At 45.2% G+C, this 20,544-nt stretch overlaps 1 protein-coding gene across 4 annotated transcripts in view; it reads right to left on the bottom strand.

Moving 5' to 3' along the window:
* The window catches only part of LOC142576702 (small G protein signaling modulator 1-like), a 272,548-nt gene that overhangs the window by 32,558 nt on the left and 219,446 nt on the right, over positions 1-20,544 (bottom strand). For all 4 annotated transcript variants that reach the window (XM_075686949.1, XM_075686950.1, XM_075686948.1 and 1 more), the window contains exons 18-20: positions 14,119-14,201; positions 11,602-11,711; positions 3,915-4,011 (exon numbers count right to left, since the gene is read on the bottom strand). In XM_075686949.1, the coding sequence (XP_075543064.1) occupies positions 3,915-4,011; positions 11,602-11,711; positions 14,119-14,201 (290 nt within the window). The remainder of the gene's footprint in view (positions 1-3,914; positions 4,012-11,601; positions 11,712-14,118; positions 14,202-20,544) is intronic.

Below are 20,544 nucleotides of genomic sequence, written 5' to 3'. Positions count from 1 at the left end.
GGAACCCTTTTCTCAGACGCTCGTTACTTGATAATATTGGGCGGTATTTTCGTAGAATGTTGTTTATGTTTGGGAGTGCATTAGAATATTTTGTTATAAAAGCTGGCCGTCTGTCAGATTATGGTGTAGGCTCTTTCTTCGCCAATTCCGACTGTCTCTCCAATCTTGACGCGGCATCATAACCTCTATCGAGAGCAACTTGGGGATAGTTCCTTTCTGGTAGCGTTGTTTCGAGGTCATTTCGGTGGTGGATGTAATCGTGGTCTTCCCTGCAAATTCGTCTTATTCGCTTCGCTTGTCCGACAAAAATTCCTTGCTTGCCATGTCGCGAGTGATGACTGTTGTAGTCTGTATATTGCTAGCTATCCATTGGCTTCCGGTAAAGTTTCGTTCTCAGTTTTCCGTTTTCTATGTAGACCGCCATGTCCAGGAAGTTGATCTGACTAGGATAGTGGTGAGCAGTAAATTTAATACTCGGGTGAAAGCAATTGAAATGGCTAATTAAGTCGGTTAACGCACTTGTGCCATGTTCCCTTACTATAAATATGTCGTCAATGGAACGAATATAGGTGTAGGGATTTAAAGGGTAGGATTTCAACAGGTCTGCTGCAAGCTGTCCCATGAGAATGTTCGCGTACGTGGGAGTGAATGGTGTTCCCATGCTAGTGCCGAAAGTTTGCAGGTAGTGAATAGAATCGAATTCGAAATAGTTGAGCGTGAGAACCTAAGGAGCGACAGGTAAATATCAGGAGCGTGTGCTTGGGGATTGATTGCGAGGGATTTCGAAACGGCTTCAATTCCTTCACTCATAGGTATGTTGGTTTAAAGGGCAGAAACGTCCAAAGTCACTAGAATAGCGCGGTCGGAAAGGATTTGGTTAGTCTTGATGCCATTGATAATTCGAAGGAAGTGCGGCGTGTCTTGAACAAAAGATGGGAGGGTGGGGGGGGAGTGGGTCTGACAGGTGGTGATTTAAGAACTTAGATAGTGACTCAGTAGCTGTGTTGTTGTTAGACGCAATAGGCCGACCTGGGATTTCTGCTGTAAATATTCCTTAGACCGGAACGTTATGTATTTTAGGAATAAAAGCTGCCTGCTTCTTTGTTCTTGGGCATCCTGAAGCGATATTCAGATTGCGTGATTAGTTCCCTGAACAGTAGCTCCCCTATTGTGTTTTCCACAGTATTACTGTAAGCTGAAGTTGGGTTAGAGTCGAGTTTTCTTTTATGGGTGTGGTTGCTCAGTTGTTTGGAGGCCTCATTCTTGTACTTTTCTATTGGCCAGATTACGATATTGCCACCTTTGTCAGTGGATTTTATTACAATATAATTCCTTTTCGCAACTTATTTAAGGATTTGGTGTGGGGCTGGAGACAAATTTTTGCGTTTCCGGCAATGCCGCGCTGACTCTAGGATTTGCTTTGATATCAGCTTCATGTACAGATCCAGATCTGGGCACTATTCGGCTTCCGGTGTCCACGTGCTAGATGGTTTAAGAGAGTCTCTGTCTTGTTTTCCTACGCCTGGCCTATCGAAAAAGAAGTCCTTGATGCGCACATGTATTGAAAACTATGTTATGTCTTTGTGGAGTTGGTATTCGTTTACTGTTTCTCATTTTTCTTGTCTTTCTTTTCTTTAGGAGCTTCGGTTTCTGCCGCTCCTTCTATTATCTCTATCAGAGACACGATAGCCTGCGACTGCCAGTGAAACCATAGGGGGGCTGCTGTGGACGCCGTTGACACGCTGGCTGACACGCGGGCGTTGACACGCGGTTGACAGACGGCCGTGTACCTGGCCTTGTGCACAGCGCTCCTTTATTCTCAACTCGACACGCTAACACACCTTCGCTCGTTGCCGCACCCACCCGCCTTACGCCCTCTCCCCTTTAGACGAACCCACCTATATATACTGTGGCGAGGAAAGCATATGGGTCGCCTTGAAAAAGTCCACTAGTCGAAACGTTGGTTCCTGCTTTTCACCTTGTTCTCGTTTCGCTCATGGTCTTGAATTTTCATCTCCCGCCATCCCCGTGTTTTCCCTGGATTCAGTGTGATCGAAAATCTGTCTGGTGCACGGCACTACGATGCCGAGCCCTTTCTCGAAAGACGCGAATGCACAGCTCGAATGCTCGCGAACGCCCGCCACCGGCCACGTACTTTCTCAAGCGGGGCGCAGACACGGGCCCCTGTGGCCACCTGACGCAAAGCGGCGGCAACTCGGGAGCCACACTGGTGAAGCGGCGCCGTTTGGCCGCCTCTCCACCACCGTGGCGTTCGATTTCCTTCGACTTGTCTTGGGATTCCATCCCACGTGACGTCCTATCAGGACCGGAGCTAGCTAGCGGCCGTCTAGCTGCTCGCAAGCTACCAGAACTCCTAAAAACAAAAAGGTTCAAAGTTCGTCTCTACATCAAGTGTTGAGTCTGTGTTTGCCTCACTGTAACCGACATAATGGAGCTATGGGCCCTCAATGCAATTGGCTTTGAAAATAAAATTAGAGAAAATGAGACTGTCCTTCGCAAGGAATGGGTACGTTGCACAATATAAAGATGGATTATTTTTCTTCTGTAACAACTTGCCAGCTAATGTGTTAAGCAAAATATACTTTACCATCTGTACTAAAGGCCAGAGAAAGAGATAGCTAGCCCATTTATGGAAACAAAGAAAAGCTTTAAACAACCTCGCACCACAGCAAAAAAAAAAAAGGAAATGTAGCTTGCTGTTGGCATTCACTTAATAAATTATTAACGAGTAATTCCTATATATAAGCACGGCGACAAGAACGCGTTTAGCAACTGCCGTGCGATTTCATTATTGCTTGTCTTTTCCAAGGGTATAGTGAAAGTTATCCATGTCGAACTCTTATCACACTTCAACAGGCATAACTTACTATATGATTTACAGCATCAGTTGATAGTGAAACAGCACTGTTGATGCATAAAGAAGTTATTTTAACAGTGTTGCGAATCAGAGGACTAATTGCCAGTATTAATGTAGATTTTTCAAAGGCTTCTGACCTGATTAATCATTAGAGTTTCTTCATAAACTAGAAAATACGGTGTCCGGGGGATCCCGCATGAGCGTTTGAAATCTCATCTCCCAAGTAAAGCAGTACGTAAGCACTGACAACGCTTCATCCTTATTACAAATACGTGCAGGTGTTCCACAGGGCAGAACAGTACTGAGACAGCTTCTGTGCCTGCTATATGTAAATAATATAACAGACACAGCTCGCGATGTCAGAATGATTTTAGATTGCTCTTAAGTTACAAATACTTCTTAAAGAATAATTACAATGTAACTATTTCACTGTTTAATTACAGGAAAATGTGCACGCAAGACCAACAAGGCCCAAAGAAAAAATTATTGTTGCAATATCGCGAACGAATTATGATAAGCAATCCATAATCCATACTGTACACCTTACCATCCTTGGCGGATACATTAAATGACGATAACTTTGATACTACTTGCCATGCCAGGAATTTCATTAAAATGTACTGCCAATAGAGGTTTCCTTGTACCTATAAATCTACCTGCAACTTAAGTTTCTAGTTATTCATTCTTCCTAATTTCGCAAAATTTTATGCGTTGTTATATTCCAAAAGTAAACTGCTAAATTTGTATCTAAACTGTTTTGCAAAATTAACAGCATAGGTGCGGATCTTTTTCTTTTATGTATGTAGTAATTTGTAGGACCATTTCTATTGTGTTTATGTACTCTATACAAGCACTGTACTTTTGCTCCTGCTCTATTGCTATAGGGGGAGGACCTCCGTCAAGCTCTGTTAACTTTTTGTCTTGTCTTCTCGTACGAAGGAAAATAAAATTGAATGGAAAAATTGAATTCAAAGAAGTGCATGATGCGCGAGGACAGCGGCGCATGCCACTGCAATGCAGGTGAGAAAAGGCTCACCTCGCTTGAAGTCCAGAAGAAACCATCGATAGCAAAAGTAGAAGTGTGTGTAGTCTCCATTCTGGTGCATCAGCTCGAACACCTCTGCGTCCAGAATCTGTGTGAGAAAGGTGTGGATGAAATGTAAGTAGCCACCGAATCCATTCGGTTCAGAACTGTTGCAAAGTGGAGCCTGCACGGCCTACGTGATAAGAATTAAACTGTGGCGTTGCAGATCACGCTAAAGTTGGATTACGCTCGTGTAATTTTTTTATTTACAAGATTCCTGCATCGCCGTAGCGGCATTACTGCAAAGGGATGGACATACACGAAGTCCACGAAGTCTTGATGCAGACGTGGGCAAATAAGAGTGTGCGATAATTGAAACGCCGAATACAAGATCTAATGGCACAAGTAATGCAAAAATTAGTGTACGCAAAAATGAAACGTAACAGGTTACAATAATGAAAGACTTATCAGTTATATCCAATATTTCTTCCGTGAGTTGATTCCAATCCCCAGGTGTAGTTACAAAAAAAGAGTTCGTGTAACTGCAGCTACTAAATGAGTATTTCCCTTGTTATGTGTGCTGACATGGCATCTAAATACATGCTGGCTCCAAAGGATGCTCCGTTGCAGTGCAACCCGTGTTGCAACAACAATCAACGCTTATACCACGTGTCCCACGTAAACACGTGTCTCGTGTAAAAGTTGCACGTGACCAGTCGGGCGGCAACAATTTTGTGTGGCTTCCTTTCAGGTGTGGAAAGAAATATGTAGCACGCATTGAACAATAGAATGCTGGATTGGGAATTTTTCAGCATGGTCTACAATTTTCTCACTGACATTTCCGCGCTACAATAAATCATTTCAGAAGTTGATTATCTAATAATTAATTATATGGTTATGTGATCAGGTGAAATACAAGAAAACCTGCGGCAGAATAACCCATCTCGCGATGTATGCCAGCGGTAATGCGTCGGCATTTAACCAGCATAGCGACACAACGCATTGACGCCGTCGAAACGATTCACGTACGAGGAGCGCACTGCAGCCTTCCCTCGCCGCCCCCGTGAAGCCTGGCCCCCGAAGTGCACGTTGGCTAAAGTCACGTGGGACACTTGGTATTTGTTCGACAAAAGAGACGTTTCCATGGTTTTCTAATCGAAATTAATGCCATTTGTAACCCGCATCCGCCTGTGGAATCCTCTTCCACCGGAACTAATGTGCGCTCACTGGACAACAGAAAAAAATACGCGCCATCACCGAGAAATGCCACATCAAATATATGCCGGAAATGTGTTCTTTGTTGTCTTAGATAATATTTTAGCGCCGGCAGAAGGACAAGAGGGATACGCAGACACCGTGATGCGCTAACTTCAACAGTATGTGTCTCCCCGACAGGAAACTGTTCAAGCTGGCTTCCCATGGTGTCTACGTTTCTTTTCTTCCCTATCTACCGGCGCTGAATTCTTCTTTAGGTTCGCATACCAATGCGCCCATACCAACACACATACCAATTCATGGTCGTCGTCGCTTTAGAACTGAATACATTCCATTCTACATTAGTTGAAGTGAATAACACACACAGGTCATACAGGTTTGGAAGTATGCTCAAGTGACGCCCAAGATTTTTCTTCTGGACGCTTCTTCTGTCTCCTCATTGTCAGTTTTGTGGTGTTAAGAGCATGAAGTCAACAAGAACAAAGTGTCCATAGCATCAGAACCAGAGTGCAGGTGATAGGAGCATGGCTACAAATTGTGAGACTAACTTTTATTATGGAACGACTGAAGCCTCAGGTCGACCAGAATCTGAGTTTAAGCATTAGGTGACTATGTTATGTGTAAATGCACTGCATTCAATCAAGCTATCAGATTTTGAAACTTGTTATCAATGCACTTACCATCAGGTACTCTGTTTATGTAAGGGTCTATATATAAAGGTCTACACTATTTTCATTGACTTTAGCAAAGCTGTCGGCACAGTACTACACTCTAAATTGCTTTTGAAGCTCCATAATATTCTAAATAACACTCAGTTAGTGTCTTAGATTTCCAGTTTCCTTTCTTTGCGTTCCCAATTCGTATGCTATGATTCTGCGGATTCGTCTGCAGTCGACGTCACCTCAGGAGTCCCACAGGGATCCGTACTTGGCCCTCTACTATTCTTATTGCTTATTAACGACCTTCCAGACCATGTTACTTCAAAAATACGCCTCTATGCAGATGACTGTGTTATGTACTGCCCAGTTGACTCACTCGCTGATCATCAGCGCCTTAAAGGTGCCTTTGTTTCATTTTGTGACTGGTGTGCTACTTGAAGAATGAGCATAAATTTTGATAAAACTGTTATGTCTTTCACTAACAGACACATGCCCGTATGTTATGATTATATATGCAACGATGTACTACTAACACGATTTTTTCAATACAAATATTAAGGCGTCATTTTTACACCCACCTTGTCTTGGTCTAAACATATAGATTACACTAGTAGTAAAGCGTTAAAAAAACTTAGTTACATCCACCGGACGTTGTCTGCTGATCCGAGGGACACTAAATTAGTACCATACAAAACACTGATTCACCCAATTTTAGAATATGCTTCCTCCGTATGGAACCATTTAAACAATATGAAATTAATTGCATTGAGTCGGTCCAGAGGAAGGCTATTCGTTTTGTTTACCGTCGCTTCGACCGAGACTTTTCACCGTCAGCTGCTCTTGCGGAATTAAACCTCCAGTTTCTTTCTAGACGGCGGCACATAGAATCTCTGAAGATTTTCTATTCTGATAAGAACTCTCTTTGTCACCTATCAGATCCCTCCATTTTAGTGCCTGCTTGCCCGACATAACTAGAGCTTATCATGGCTCTAATATCAGACCACTCCATTCACGCACTAACACTTTCAAATACAGTTTTTCCCCCGCATGATTAAACAGTGGAACTTGTTAGCTGCCGAAGTTCGTTTGTTACCCATTTCTCAAATTTTAAATGCTATTGCTGATGTATAGTTCCTTCACATTTTTATATTTCTATGTTCTTGTTTCTGCACATCATAATCAGTTTTCCTCGCATGTACACCTACTCCTGCCATAGCCCTAACGGGCTGCAGTATGTATAAATAAATAAATAAATAAATAAATAAATAAATAAATAAATATTATTGGCACTAGCCATAATGCTATCTGACAAGCCACATTCATACTTTTCGTGCTTTCACATTCGGCTTCATTTACAGGGTTCCTTGCTATAATACATCTCGCAGATAATTTGCAGCATTGTGGAAGCTGCACGCCCGCTTAGCCAATAGGAACGCCGAATGGCCGTAGAGCTGTGTTTCCCCGCGCAGCGCCGTCTGCTCAGCGTCTGCTTGCCATCCTGTCAATAAATGCTCCACGACGGATTGATTGACGCAACAAATGTTTTGGCATGGTAAACATAAGCAGCGTTTACATGAATGCAATAGCATGTTCTTGCTACATCTCTACGCTTACTCAGCAGTTCCTCGCAGTCTCTTCATCCAGTAGTAAGGGCAAATGTCCCTGTAACTGCTGACACACGCTGCATCATTAATTAAAGTAAACTAATGATGCAGTTAATGATTAGGCATTTATAGCGTTTCAAGTTAACACGTCAGCAGTTCTAACGCTGTGGCATCATCTGCTAACTGAATATCAAACCATTTGTACGGCTCGGCGACCTTTATGTAGTCCTAGCAGCGTCAGAACAAGCACTTTATCTCAATGATTACTACCAAACATGCATAATGCTTTGTCCTGAACATAAGATGAGACTAAGCGATGACGGATTTTACCACTTATTTCTTGCTGTCCGAGCGAACAGAAATAAACAAGAGCAAACCGCGATCGAAGCGGATGGTTTGCACTGCATGGGCGTTGCCATGTTGCTGCGTAATTACGGTGGCTACTACGGTGACCGGCGGCAACCATCACAGTAATTCACGGTATACAGCGCGCATGCGCAAGTCATGTGGATGCGCAAGTCATGTAGCAAGCAAAACAAATCCCGGCAATATTCGGAGAGTTGCGGCCGGAACTATATTCCACTGCGCAATAACATTACCTGTGGACACCTTGTACATTAGGCACCGTTGCCCACGACTTGTGAGGCGGCTTTAAATAGTAGCCAAAATTTTACACGAACACTAAAACAGAGTGATATAAATTGCTTCGACCAAGAATGCTTTGCTCCCATAGCAGGAATTTACTTGGCTGTTGCATAGTGTTCCACTGTAGGACGAGCCATGGCTACAGGCATTTCCAATCATTAGGCATTTCCTTCATCTGCTTGGTCAATTGTAGGCTTGTCACTCCAGCCAAGTGCCAGATTACGCTTGGCTTCCAGCAATTTTCCAATGATGGACAGCTTGGCCACTTGTGATTTACCATACTCGGTCTAGCAAATTCTCCTTGTAGGGTCATAGTTGAAAGACAAGAAATCATAGTGTCTGGGCATGTTTATTGAGATTGTAGTAAAGATGTTCATATTTTACATGCCTGAGTTTGCTCTCCTTTGAATTGCCTTCATAACGTTTACTTTGGGCCTGCGTCTCTTACTGAGATGGCCATTATACGGGCACCCAAGGCACGCTCCTGCCGCCGCCGCCCATCATTCTGCTGCTGTCGAGGCTGCGACGTCGCATGCCGGCCATACGACCCAGGCCACAGAGCGGATAGGCGCCCTGTCTGTCGCGTTGGAGGTCACGTGATTGTACTGCCTCTGCCAGGGCGAATGCTGAGTATGCAAGAAACCCCCGGAAGCCGAACGATTCATTTTTGTCGCGAAAAACATGCCCATACATAGTTGTTGATAGACATCCTAAGATCTCTTGAACGAAGCCCGGACATGGAATAAATTTGAAGAGTTAAAAAAAGAGACATTGAAAAGACAGGAATCAGTAAAAGGTCAGCTTATAGTCTGCGTATGCGGCGAAAACAAACGCCACCAGGTGTGATTACAAGAAACCACTCGAGCGGGGCTTTTTTGAAACTAAAGACCTCGTCATTTTTCCATTTCAAGCAACCTATTTTCAGCTTCCTCACTTGAGAAATCTGTCACTGCAATCGCCACCCATTACATGATGAAATATAAGGCCTTCAAAAGCTCACGCGCCAGGGTCCTTGCTTGAACTTAATATCCTCAAATCTTTATTTAATCATACAATAGCACGCACTCGCAGCTCTCACAGTGCGCAGGCAGATGCGCGCATACAGTTTGTTTTCTAGTGACACAGTGCGTTGTCCTGCTCCGTCGTTCACGCGTTTACCGATCTACTCTGCGTAACAGCTCCCACAAGGGAGAGCTTCTTCTTGAACTTTCGCGAGTATCACCGAACCTCTCATGTCCCTGTCCTTTTTCTGCGTTCTTTAAATGTATTTTATATCATGAACCAACTTACCCAACAATACGCCTTGTCACGGACTTTTGGGTTCTGAAGGCACGGCGCACTTGAAATAGTGCACGAATCGGCCGCGCGGAACGTTCCCTTTTGGGCAAGCATTCACGCTCCATGCCTCTGGGGCTCTTCACCGAATTAGCTTTCTGACCGCGAGTGCTCGCTGTGATCGAGTGAACTCTGTTCATGTGTGTCTTTGTGCATGCGTTTGGTTAGTGACTGAATGTTTGCAGTAATTTATACTGGCCTCAAAACTACAAGCCTTACATAATTAAGTAATCTAATACTTTGCTGTTGCCATCATTGCTTTGGAAAACTGCCTTTCTTTAATCTCACCGTGACAAGCAACGGACACGTAACTACAGTACCCAACAATGGCATCAACAAAACACAGATCCTCAGCCATGTAAGACGGTGACTCATGCTTAACAGAAGCTGTTCCAATCGACAGTTGTTTCCAACAGCAATTCACTGTTCGACTTTTGCCAGTCGGAACGACAACAAAGGTTCGTGTCTGAGAGCAAAAGCCAACTCGGGCCCAATTGGTTAAGTGCCCACGTCAGCAGAAAGGGGCTTTCGAATAAAAATTAACTGAATAGTCGACTTTCTAGATCTTTCTCTTCCGCTAGTTCATCTGCATACTATTTGCTTATATTGGAGGGCAAATATACAACACACATAAACACAGCAGGCTTCACTGCGTGCATTTGTTTTTATTTGCGCTCGGAGAAAGAACAGCACTTCCTCAAGCGAAGCTTGTGTTGTCCCACTTGTGTTGGCATCGGTGTTGCCGTACGAAGAAACCCAAGCCCCGCGATAATGAAAATTTCTTCTGGGGCTGCGGATTCGAACTACCGACCTCCGGCTTGCGAGACTACTACGCTAGCCGATCCAGCCACTGTCGGTTCATCATGTGCACCCTCTAAAGCGGGGTTTTATTTGCATGAAGTAGACGGAACACAACGGCGCCAGCCAATCACAGATGTGTGTCCCCCTCAGTAGGAGGAGGAGGAGGAGGAGGATGTAGGAAACGGTGTGATCGCGTGTTCGCTCGCCTCACGCACGCTGTTTCCCGCCAGTTCAGGCCCGGCAAGGGAGGCCGCATTTGGTTCGTTTAGGCGAAGAGCAGGCTCAGTTGAAGAGGAACGGCAGCAGGAATGGGCCGTGCGTCATGAGTTCGGCCGAACAACAGACGGCGTTTGATGAACCCTGCCAGAAACTCGCTCGAAAAGGGGCTCGAAGAATGAAACGCGCCAATTTAGGGCTAACTAATGCGCATACTTTCGCTTCCACCGGCTGCAGTTCGTGTTACACTTAGATCGGAGTCCGCATAACCTTTGCAGACCAGATTCCTAGCGACATGGCATGGTACTCTCGAGTAACACAGCGAGTTGGTGACTGAGCATGCTCCTAGGAGTGGGCAGTGCAACCCGGATGAAGGACAAAAGGAGGTGGAAAATACGAGCGCACACTAAGAACTGGTTAACTTTTTCAAACAAGTGATTAAGTATACAAAGAATGGGATCATGTGATGAAGAGACGCGGACAAGTGGTGAAAGGGTGCCAGCGTCTCTTGCCACTAAAATCGTCCACTTTGTCCACTTCCTTTTGTCCTTCCTCCGGGTTGCGCCGCCCACCACTAGGTACATACTCTCGATTACTTTGCACATTGCAAGGTTCTACTAACTGCTCTTTGTCGCATTACATTCCGTGAGAACTGTACGTGCATGCTACATATGAGGATAGACCGAATACTTCAGTGGCAGTGGGTGTATATGTGTATGGTTGAAGGATGGCATGCAAATAAAATAAGTTTTAAAAAGACTTGCCGAGGGCCTAGTTGGTGCACACTTAAATATGCTTCGTGCTGCGTTTGTTTTTTACGCTCGATAATTATTATGTTAAGCTTAAGCTATATCTGCTGCTTTTTGGGCATCAACTGTCATTTGAACATCAAGAGCGGTTCCTGCAAGCACTTGTTCATTCTGTGAATGGCAGTATCGGGCATGCGGAATGTTTTGTCCACACAGGAATGCTGACTTGTTCATGCAATGCAATCACCACAAGCATTATGTGTAGCAGGGATGACACACTTAGTTTTTAGCCTAAAATTCTGTCTAGCTTAATGTTCACCAGAATATTGAAAGGCTTTCTTTAACAGCTTGTGAGTTCTAACTCTTCCACAATTATCAGGCTAGCATGCATTCCCGCTGACCTTCACTGAATGTAAAGCAGAGCAACAAGAGGATCATCTAGGTGGTAGCCCTCAGCTGAGTACGGGCAACTTGCCTGGATGAGTGAGCGCATGTTGGCGAAGTGGTGGTCCATGGCACCCCCATGAGGAAAGTTAGCTGCCATTCGCTTCATCAGCTCACAAAAGCAGCTGTAAGTCAGCATCTCTGCACATGCAGACACACACACATACACACAGACGTATATTGTAACTAAAACTAGGTATAGCATCTTGTCTGCTGCAAAGCAGCGGCTTCAAAGGCAGTTCATGTTTCAGACTGCTGAAGCAGTCATGCAATCCCCACTGGTCTTACTAATGTGCCATTCACTTCTACCCTTCCCTTAAAATATTTGTAATGAGGATTATGATTACAATAAAGTATGATTTCATCTGCAAGGAAATTGAACCTTGAGCCAAAAGATCATACATATCTCAAAAGATGAGATACAAGCCCTACCTATAATTAATACACGATTTCAGTACATATTCAAGTATAGATGTATCTCTTCAACAATTACTTTCGGATAGCAAAACAAGGCATTTGTCATCAAGTATGACTGCTTCTCTTGTAGCTGCAGCCCATATCATTATTTTGATCATATAGATGCATCATAAATATCTCAAAGTTCGTGTGCGTTTTGATAAGAACCTTAAGAAAAGGCCCCGGACTAATTGTGTGACCTCCTGGAGTTAATCAAAGCCCACTACACATCACCCGTGCATTTTGTGTTCTATCTGCATCATGGCATGCTCGGCTGAAAACAGCTCACAAGACCCTGTGCTTAGCAGCTGACGACGATGACCACTCAGCCACCACGACAAGATTCTTGCTGTTTTATAGCTATCAGCGTAAGCCATTTGCACAAGTGGTTGTAAGCACCATAGGTATACAAAACGGCACTGTTCACAAGTGGACACCTTATTTGTATATACACAAAAATAACATAAGCAAGAATGTAATGAAAACAAAGACTTTTCGTAACTCGTAAGTCTATTACAGTTATAACGCAAACTAACAATGCATAATGCAGAAACATTCATGGGCTAATGCAGTCAAGGGCCGGACGAAAACTCGTCTGGCGAGGGAAGGTCATTGTAAGGTATGGTTTCAAGATAGGCGTATAGCTTATCACACGAGGTATGGTACCGCATATGCATGGTACCATCTGCGCATATGCCATGGCGTAACATTATTGGTATTAGTAGTGTGTAATGGTTAAAATGAATGTAATGGTGTTGAATAAAACTAAAATAATAGACTCGAACCTCGTTATAACGAAACTGGATACCCAAAATAAAGGATTTAATGATGTATATGAAATTAGCTTTCAAATACCCAAAGGGACCCTTGTACTTAAACCTCGTTTTAACGATGTGAAAGTCTTAGCTAATGCATATAACGAATTAGATCTTTCTCCGAAACCGAAAAATACCCGACCGTTGCGCACCGAGGATATCACATTTCGTGGAGTTCGGCACTCGTTTCCCGCAGCAACTCCCATGTCAAATCTGCAGTGGAGCAACACTAGTGATTGTCACAGCTGCGCGTAGCTGCGCACAAGCAGAGGCTCACTATCGCCCTTCTCCACTGGAGTACCTGGCTGCTCTACGAGGCTATGCACAGCGGTGTGTAAAATTAGTGCATTCACTTGTACTGTACGCCTCCCTGCGCGGCGGGTCAAGCATGCAGGTGGAGCTGGGCATGGCCTCCAAGATCTCCCTGGCGCAACCTCTGGGGTTGCGCGCAGGCCGTGCCTTCGCGTCACTGTGGGACTGCGCCCCGCAGATTAGTGCATTCACTTCTCGCTCTCCATGGCACGCGGCGCGCGGGCTCGCAGCTGAGTGTGGCCTCTGAGATCACATTAGCACATGTGCAATCTCGGAGGTCACGAGCGAGCCGAGCAAAGCTGGTGCAACGAAGTTCGCTTACCTTTCCTATTGCAGAGCGGAGCGCTGTATTGCCTGCCATATGCTGCTCGACCGCGACGAGCCAAGGAGAAATCAGAAGTGAGCGGCGATCACAACGAAACAGAACGCAGTAATTTAAAGGCTGGTACACCAGGTTCAAAGAAGTTGTGCGTTGCACACGCCGAATACGTTTTCGTTGTCTTATTCAAATTTTATCGCATGCGTGACCGCTTAGCTGTTCCACGGGCAGGAACGCCGTCTTCTTATTTCCATGTTCATAACTGTGCACACCGTTGGACATATGTTGCAGTGAATGATAATAATAAATATAATTGAAGTAAGGGATATAACAAAGTAATTTCAGCTCCCCCTTCAACTTCATTATAAAGAGGTTCGAGTGCACATGTACAGCGCCTGTCATGCTGTTGCAGAAAGCGTGAAGCCACCGATGTATTCGAGCACACATGACAGCGGAATGGTGGCTACGGTTTCCTGCTGCTAAGACGCAGGTTCTAATGCCGGCTGCGGCGGTCGCATTTCCAAGGCCAATTGTATGCTTTGGTATGCTAAGCGATTGAAATGATCAATTATTACAACGAACTCCCCTCAACTGCGCAGGCTATCCGGTCATCATTACATCTCCACAGTCGTGTTGCTCAACATACCGTCGTCAAAAATGACCAGCAGGGGAGCGACGAGGTCGCACATTCCTTGCACATAGCCCACGTCCAGATGCTCCCACACATAGCTGCAATGCACGGCACATCACTGTGAACACAGTCATCCAAACAAAGAGAACAGCAACACTAAGATAAGGTATGCATGATACAACTCCGCTACATGCAGTCTTATGAGCTCTTGCAGTTACAGCTATGCTAAGACCCTTCGTACGAACAAAAATTTTTGGTATGAACAAAGATATGGGTTGCTCTCAAAGTCCTAAAGCCAACGTTTCAAGTTGAAAAAGTTTTTTGGGTTCGGTTCAGGTTCAGGCTCAGACTTGTGTATATTTTCCTGTTCGGTTGAGGTTAACGTCCGGAGCAAAACATATAAAGGCTTGAACCAGTTCATATGGGTTTGTTGCGGTTAAGAATTAAGAATATTTTTTTAACCAATGCTTTTCACATAATCCACAAATTTTATTTTAATGAGATATAGTATATTTCTAGCCTCGCGTGATGGGAAACCGACTATACTATGACCCGAAACGCGCGCGCAGTCGTACTGTGAATTGTTTTCGAAAGCCACAGTACCCTATACATTGAAAACGCATTTAATTCAATTTAGTTGCGCCTGTAAGCTGTCTTACACCGCGTGATCCTTGCCAGATAAGGTTGAAGGTCCAGCGCGTTAAAATTTGGTAACAACGAAAGCCTGTATGACAGGCATTGGTCTTACAAAGTTGTTCAGCTCTGTACAGCCTGCAACCGAGCTCTAAGGATGCAGACAATGGTTTCATTATTTCCAGGCCTTGAACTTGCGTGCTATCAAATGACTAATAAGAAACGGAGCAGTGAAAACTAAGGCAAAGGAAGGTGCACGCACAACACAAGCAATGACCCAGTTTTCTATCCTCTTGACGCTATCACATGAATTTTTGCATTCATAATAGCTTGAATTATCGCGCCTATAACTACACAGGCATTTAGACCACTCTCCAGATCGAGTGATATTAACTGTCACAACTATGTTGAGCAAAACATGAACAAGGTGAATGCAGGAGCCAACGTTTCGGCAAGTGGACTTGTCTTCTTCAAGACGACGTCAAGTGGACTTCAAGACAAGTCCCCTTGTCGAAACGGTAGCTTCTGCATTCACCTTGTTCACGTTTTGCTCATCGTCTTGAATTTCCATCTCTCGCATTCCCCGTCTTTTCCCTGGACAACAATGTTGATGGTATTCGAAGTTATTTGAGTCTTGCCTGTAACATGCAAATAATTTGCCGACTGTGGGAGGCTTTCGGCATTTGTGCAACGTTTCCCCTCTGACGTGCTTAGCAGAGAGTCTACGGGGCCTTTAGTACCATTTGTTGAACCGGTTCGGAACAGTTCTTTCAACAAATTCGGTTTTAGTTTCAAGAAGGTGGGGGAAAAATCATAAGCCATTCCACTCTATGAAGGTGGTTGACTAGCGAAGCTGTTTAGCACACGACACAGTGGTTACACATTTTTAACAAAGGTACGAGCTCATTTATTGTCTTGATGGGTGGTCATCGCGACGAAAGGTACGTACACTCATTTATTCTCTTGATCATTAGTCATTGTTTGACTCGCAACTGCAATCACATTCTTTGATAATGTCAAATCGATGCACGTACGCTGCTGGGTGGTCGGTTGGGCCGGATCGGAGTGACATCGCAAGAGATATGTCTGCAACATGGAACGCGTAAACCGCTCCCTTTTCGGTACCAACACATCCACATTTAAATAACTGACAACGACAGCAGGGATGGTGTCACCGCAGCTAATTTAAGCGGAGTGAGTAGCCATGAACCTCACGGGACTATGAGTCATAGAATTTTTTGCTTGCTTACAGGGGTATCAGCTATTGCTCACGGGGTATGACAGTTTTCGACGTGCTGCTTTGTATGTTGTATGCGTGATTAGAAAGAATTTAAACACTGTTCGCCTCACTTTGCTGAGCCCCTGCACCCTCTGCCTTATGGGGCTATGAGCGATTGTATTTTTTTTTATTGCTTACGGAAGCATGAATGCTTACGGGGGTATGGGCCATTGATGATGATAGTATTTTTTTATTCACGGAGAACAAAAATGCACGGAACCCTATCGATAAACAGCTTCGCTATAAAAATTCATGCAGAAGGTTCTCTGGGAGCGTTGAGCCCATTGCCCATGTCCCCACAACCCGGTGTCATTGTCGTGAAACATCATCCGACCAGTATAAACGACAGCGCAGCGGCAAGAGCTGCTGAGGAGGCACAGCCTTCTACATAACTTATGTGCATGCCGGATGACTGTAAAATGGCCGTCGTCTATGGAGGCACCACTTACGTAGCGTTAAAGTCAGCATATTGAGGGTAGCGACAACCCTCACCACGCACTAGGTGACCATGGTACTGCATTGCCGCAGAGTAGCAGCAGCAGACGACAAAAAGTTCTTTGCACTCTTGACAAAACCTGGAGGACGCTTAACCTTCGCCTTTAAGAGTGGAACACAAGAGCGTTCAAAGATCCTTGACTGCTTCTCAAGCTTCCTGGAAACTGGAGCGTATGTAACCGTAATGTTTACCGGGAAACGCTGCCTGCGAACGCTATGCACGGAAGCACGCTTTTTGGCAGAAACGCGGCCTCTTGCGTGGGCCGCGACGCGGCGGAGCCGAATGTAAGCTAGAGGTATTGCAAGGAACTGGGCGCGCCGCTCTCTGGTCCCCGAGACACCCGTGCGCCGGCGCGTGAAAATGGCGGACGCCGCCATTACTCCGTGAATTGTAGAAACGCTGGAAAATGGTTTGTTTGAGTTATCGCCTTATATAATTATTTCTTCTCTTATAGTCGAATTACAATCCGAGAGCTATCATGTTTGTAAGTTGTGTGTAAGTCGCAGTAAATTCCTTGCGTTACATGGATGGCCTGAGTATGGGTGGTTCGAAAATCTTTTTGCCGAAACGACATCCAGCGCGGGACGCCGACGCTGGACGCCGGCGCCGGCACCTGATTTTTTTGCGATACAGGTTCTTTAACGCTATCGCGTTAATAACGGCTTAGAGCGGTGGTTGTGGGCGGTTCAAATAGCGAGCAGGAGACGGTGGTTTATTGGCATCCCCTCTTAAACGGGGCGGTGACCAATGGTCACCTACCCTGCTTGATTTAAATCAGGTATGCTCTACGTGTTTTTCTTCCTTGCATTTTTGTATACATTTATTTAATATCTTTTTTCATATTCCTCAAAACTTCTCTATCTACCTTGCACCACTACCTATACTCGTATATACTCCGGTCGTATCAATCTCTGCTCTGCCTTATTTTCCACCAATACTATAAACGTCTCTTGCTTACTTCAACTGCTGACTGGTTGGTGCTTCCGTCCACTTTAAATCCAAGCGCCGAGCTTCTACTAGCAATGTCCGCGCGACACTCGGAAAGCAGACAAACCGTCCCGTCAACGAAACTGAGTGTACGAAAACCCCAACGTTGTTCACGGCTGCCATTTTTTTTTTGTCACACACCGTACACGGCGACCTCTCGTTCCCAGCGATGTCATTCGTAGAAGTACATTGGCTTCTTTTGTAGCTCCGAGAACCTCGTCATATAAGGCTACCTTTAGACAAAGGCAGCGATGTGAGCCCCTTGATGCACCTTGGCTAAAGGTGGTTGAGAACAGGAAAACGCGAGGACAGAATAAGGCACATTGGAAGCACAGGCGCTGTTGCCTTCATCAGTTCTTTCGTCCTCGTGCTTCGCTGAACTCCTTTAGTCAAGATTACCTTTGGATTCAGAAGGATGGCTCGCAAGTTCATGACTATAGTGCGCTGAGTGTCTGATCGACAGCAGGCGCATTTGCAACGCATCAGCATGGAATGCGGAGAGTCTCGCGCGAACTTTCCATGACGCTGCCGATTTGAGAACTTTCAATGGGTAGCAAGAGATGCCGAATCTGACAGCGAAAACACGGCTGTTCTTTATTGTCAGCGCCGACAGCAGTCAATTTCCGATGCGCCAACGATTTCTACGCGCAGGTGGGTGACGTCACGTCATTTGATGTGCAGTCCGCGCTTTTCTCCGTCCGGCGCATTTAACGAGCTGACGATAATTCACATGACGTGCCTGTTTGAAAAGACGGGAAAAGCCTTAAGTGTTTTTACTGCAAGACTAAAAAAAGCAAGACTTTCTAAGCAACAGAAGATTTCCATGAATCACAGTACGACCCTTTATTAAACTGAAAACATCGTTGTTATTCATAACATGACTTCTCTTTATTTGGTTTCAGAGGGGGAAAACGCTTCATTCTATTCAACAGACATTCTCTTAATTAACAATATTTTCCCTGGCATTCTTAAAGAGCAGCTGTAAGTGCTGGCACACTAAATTACTGTTCCCTTTATAGGTACCCGTTACTGATGGAAATTAAGATTCGTATTATGCAATGAGGGTACATTCCCTATATCATGTGCAGCACCTGGTTTTCTTGCACGTAAAATGCAATAATTAGACTCTGCTTTACATTTTCTTATATGTGATCTTCGGCTATCCTTTCATTGCGATAGCAGTTATATGAACACTCCAGGCGCATTTTCGGCGTCACCGCGATGTTCCGTATGAAGTCCAAGGACGATAACATCATCGCCGCTCACCGTATGCTGTATGTGCGAGTTAAAGCGTGCAAGGGTGAGTCGACGATGCTGCCTCAATCTCGCTCGTGCAAGGGAGCAAGCGCGCCGTCTTTCTTCGCGCGCAAGACACCGTGGGAAGGGGGAGTGGGAGGCGTTCTGCTGCGGCAGCAAGTGCGTATGCCGCGGTCGCGCGGGCTCTATCTTCAAAGCGATCTGCCATAGGGGGCAGAGTTTAGGTGCGACAACGGCTCGTAGCTTCGTGTACGCTGTTTTTGCAGCTAAGTATGTGTTGAAGCGATAGACAGCACGAAGGTCAGTTCGCTCGCTGCGGCTGCCTCGCTTCTTCACACCAGCGATTTGACAGCGAGTGTCCGCGGTCATCGAATGTGATGTGTTCATGTCTGCCTGTACGCGCTGACATCATGCTTGTTAATTAATTTAATTTGGAATCGAATGTTTACATGGTTAGGCGGCCGATAAAACTACTTTCCTTACTTCGTATAGCCCTCTCCTAATTCGCTATCGCAATCGATGATTCTCCTTTCAAGCAAAACTGCGAGCTTTCTCGATTCAATACGACGTTCTATTCAAATCCCCTAGTTATTGCTTGTACTGTTTCTTCTGTGACCACGCCCTTTTTCTTCCAAGCCGATAACAATAAGCAGGTATTTTTTTCTTAAAAAGAGTTCCTTTATAAACGAAGCGCTCGAGGCCTCAAAAATCCAGCGTTATACAGGTCACTTTGTTATAACGGTCAGACATCGCACCGCTCTAGACAAAGCAGGCTTAGCACGTCCAGTAAAATAAAACCTTTATTTACTGTGCATTTAAAAGATACTTAGAGAAAGATGTGGCTAATGTCAGCGAGAAGTATAAGCGAGGTTCACGCACGCTCCGCAGCAAAGCTTGAAAATGATGCTAAGTAGAGAGCTGCATAGCTTTGAATGGCGCCGTTGCCACTATTATTCTTTTCAAAAAATTTTTCGTCTTCATGCTCTTCATCACTGTTGGGTACGTCAACCTTTCCTCTGGCGCGTTCTTGTTAGCTGCGACTACATCATCGGTCATCAGTACCGAGCGACTGCCGTCGTCGTTAACCTTGGCGAATTCGTCCGTTATCACACTCGCTGCTATGTTGCGATAACCAGCGTATGAGCTCTGCGACTCCTGGAGCTGAGCAGCAGGACTAAATATTTGCTATAACCGGCATGCTCATCAAGCACGTCGCCAGTTCTAGCGCTAACCGCAGTTCACTGTCGGCTTCGGTGAGCAGTGGTGGCACCACCGGGTGCATTCGTTGCAACGCAACAATTTGGCCTTTGGGAACACAAGTCCCTTCGTTGCACAGGCAACTTCGTTGTTGTGGTCTTCGCTGTAGGGGCGTTCACAAGAGGCTGGGACACACGGAATCGTTCAGTGCACAGGTTATTTCGTTGTAGTGGTTGTAGAGGCGTTCGGCTGTACTTTCCATGGTCTTTTCTAAGCCTTGCATTGCGCACATGTGCACAGTGCAGTGCATGTGTATGTGCCGGAGGCCAAGCATGCTCGGTGGCTCCTATCCGAACACATGGGCATGGAGAAATCGTCTTTCTCGGCAACCACTCCACCAAATTTAATTAGGGGCCTTATGACGTAAAACTATTGCCGTCTGTTTTTATAGCAATCTCCAGGCGTCAAATTTAGGCAACTGCAGACGCAAGCATCAGGCTGTGACCCTCACTCGTCGTTGAAGCAAATAGCGTTGCTTACCTTGAAATAATTTTCTTATCTACGGTAATTGGCTGAGCCTGACAAGAGGCGA

The sequence above is a fragment of the Dermacentor variabilis genome, chromosome 3, assembly GCF_050947875.1.
Source record: "Dermacentor variabilis isolate Ectoservices chromosome 3, ASM5094787v1, whole genome shotgun sequence".
Lineage (NCBI taxonomy): Eukaryota > Metazoa > Arthropoda > Arachnida > Ixodida > Ixodidae > Dermacentor > Dermacentor variabilis.
The sequence above is the reverse complement of the archived record's forward strand: the minus strand, read 5'-3'. Positions and strand labels throughout refer to the sequence as shown.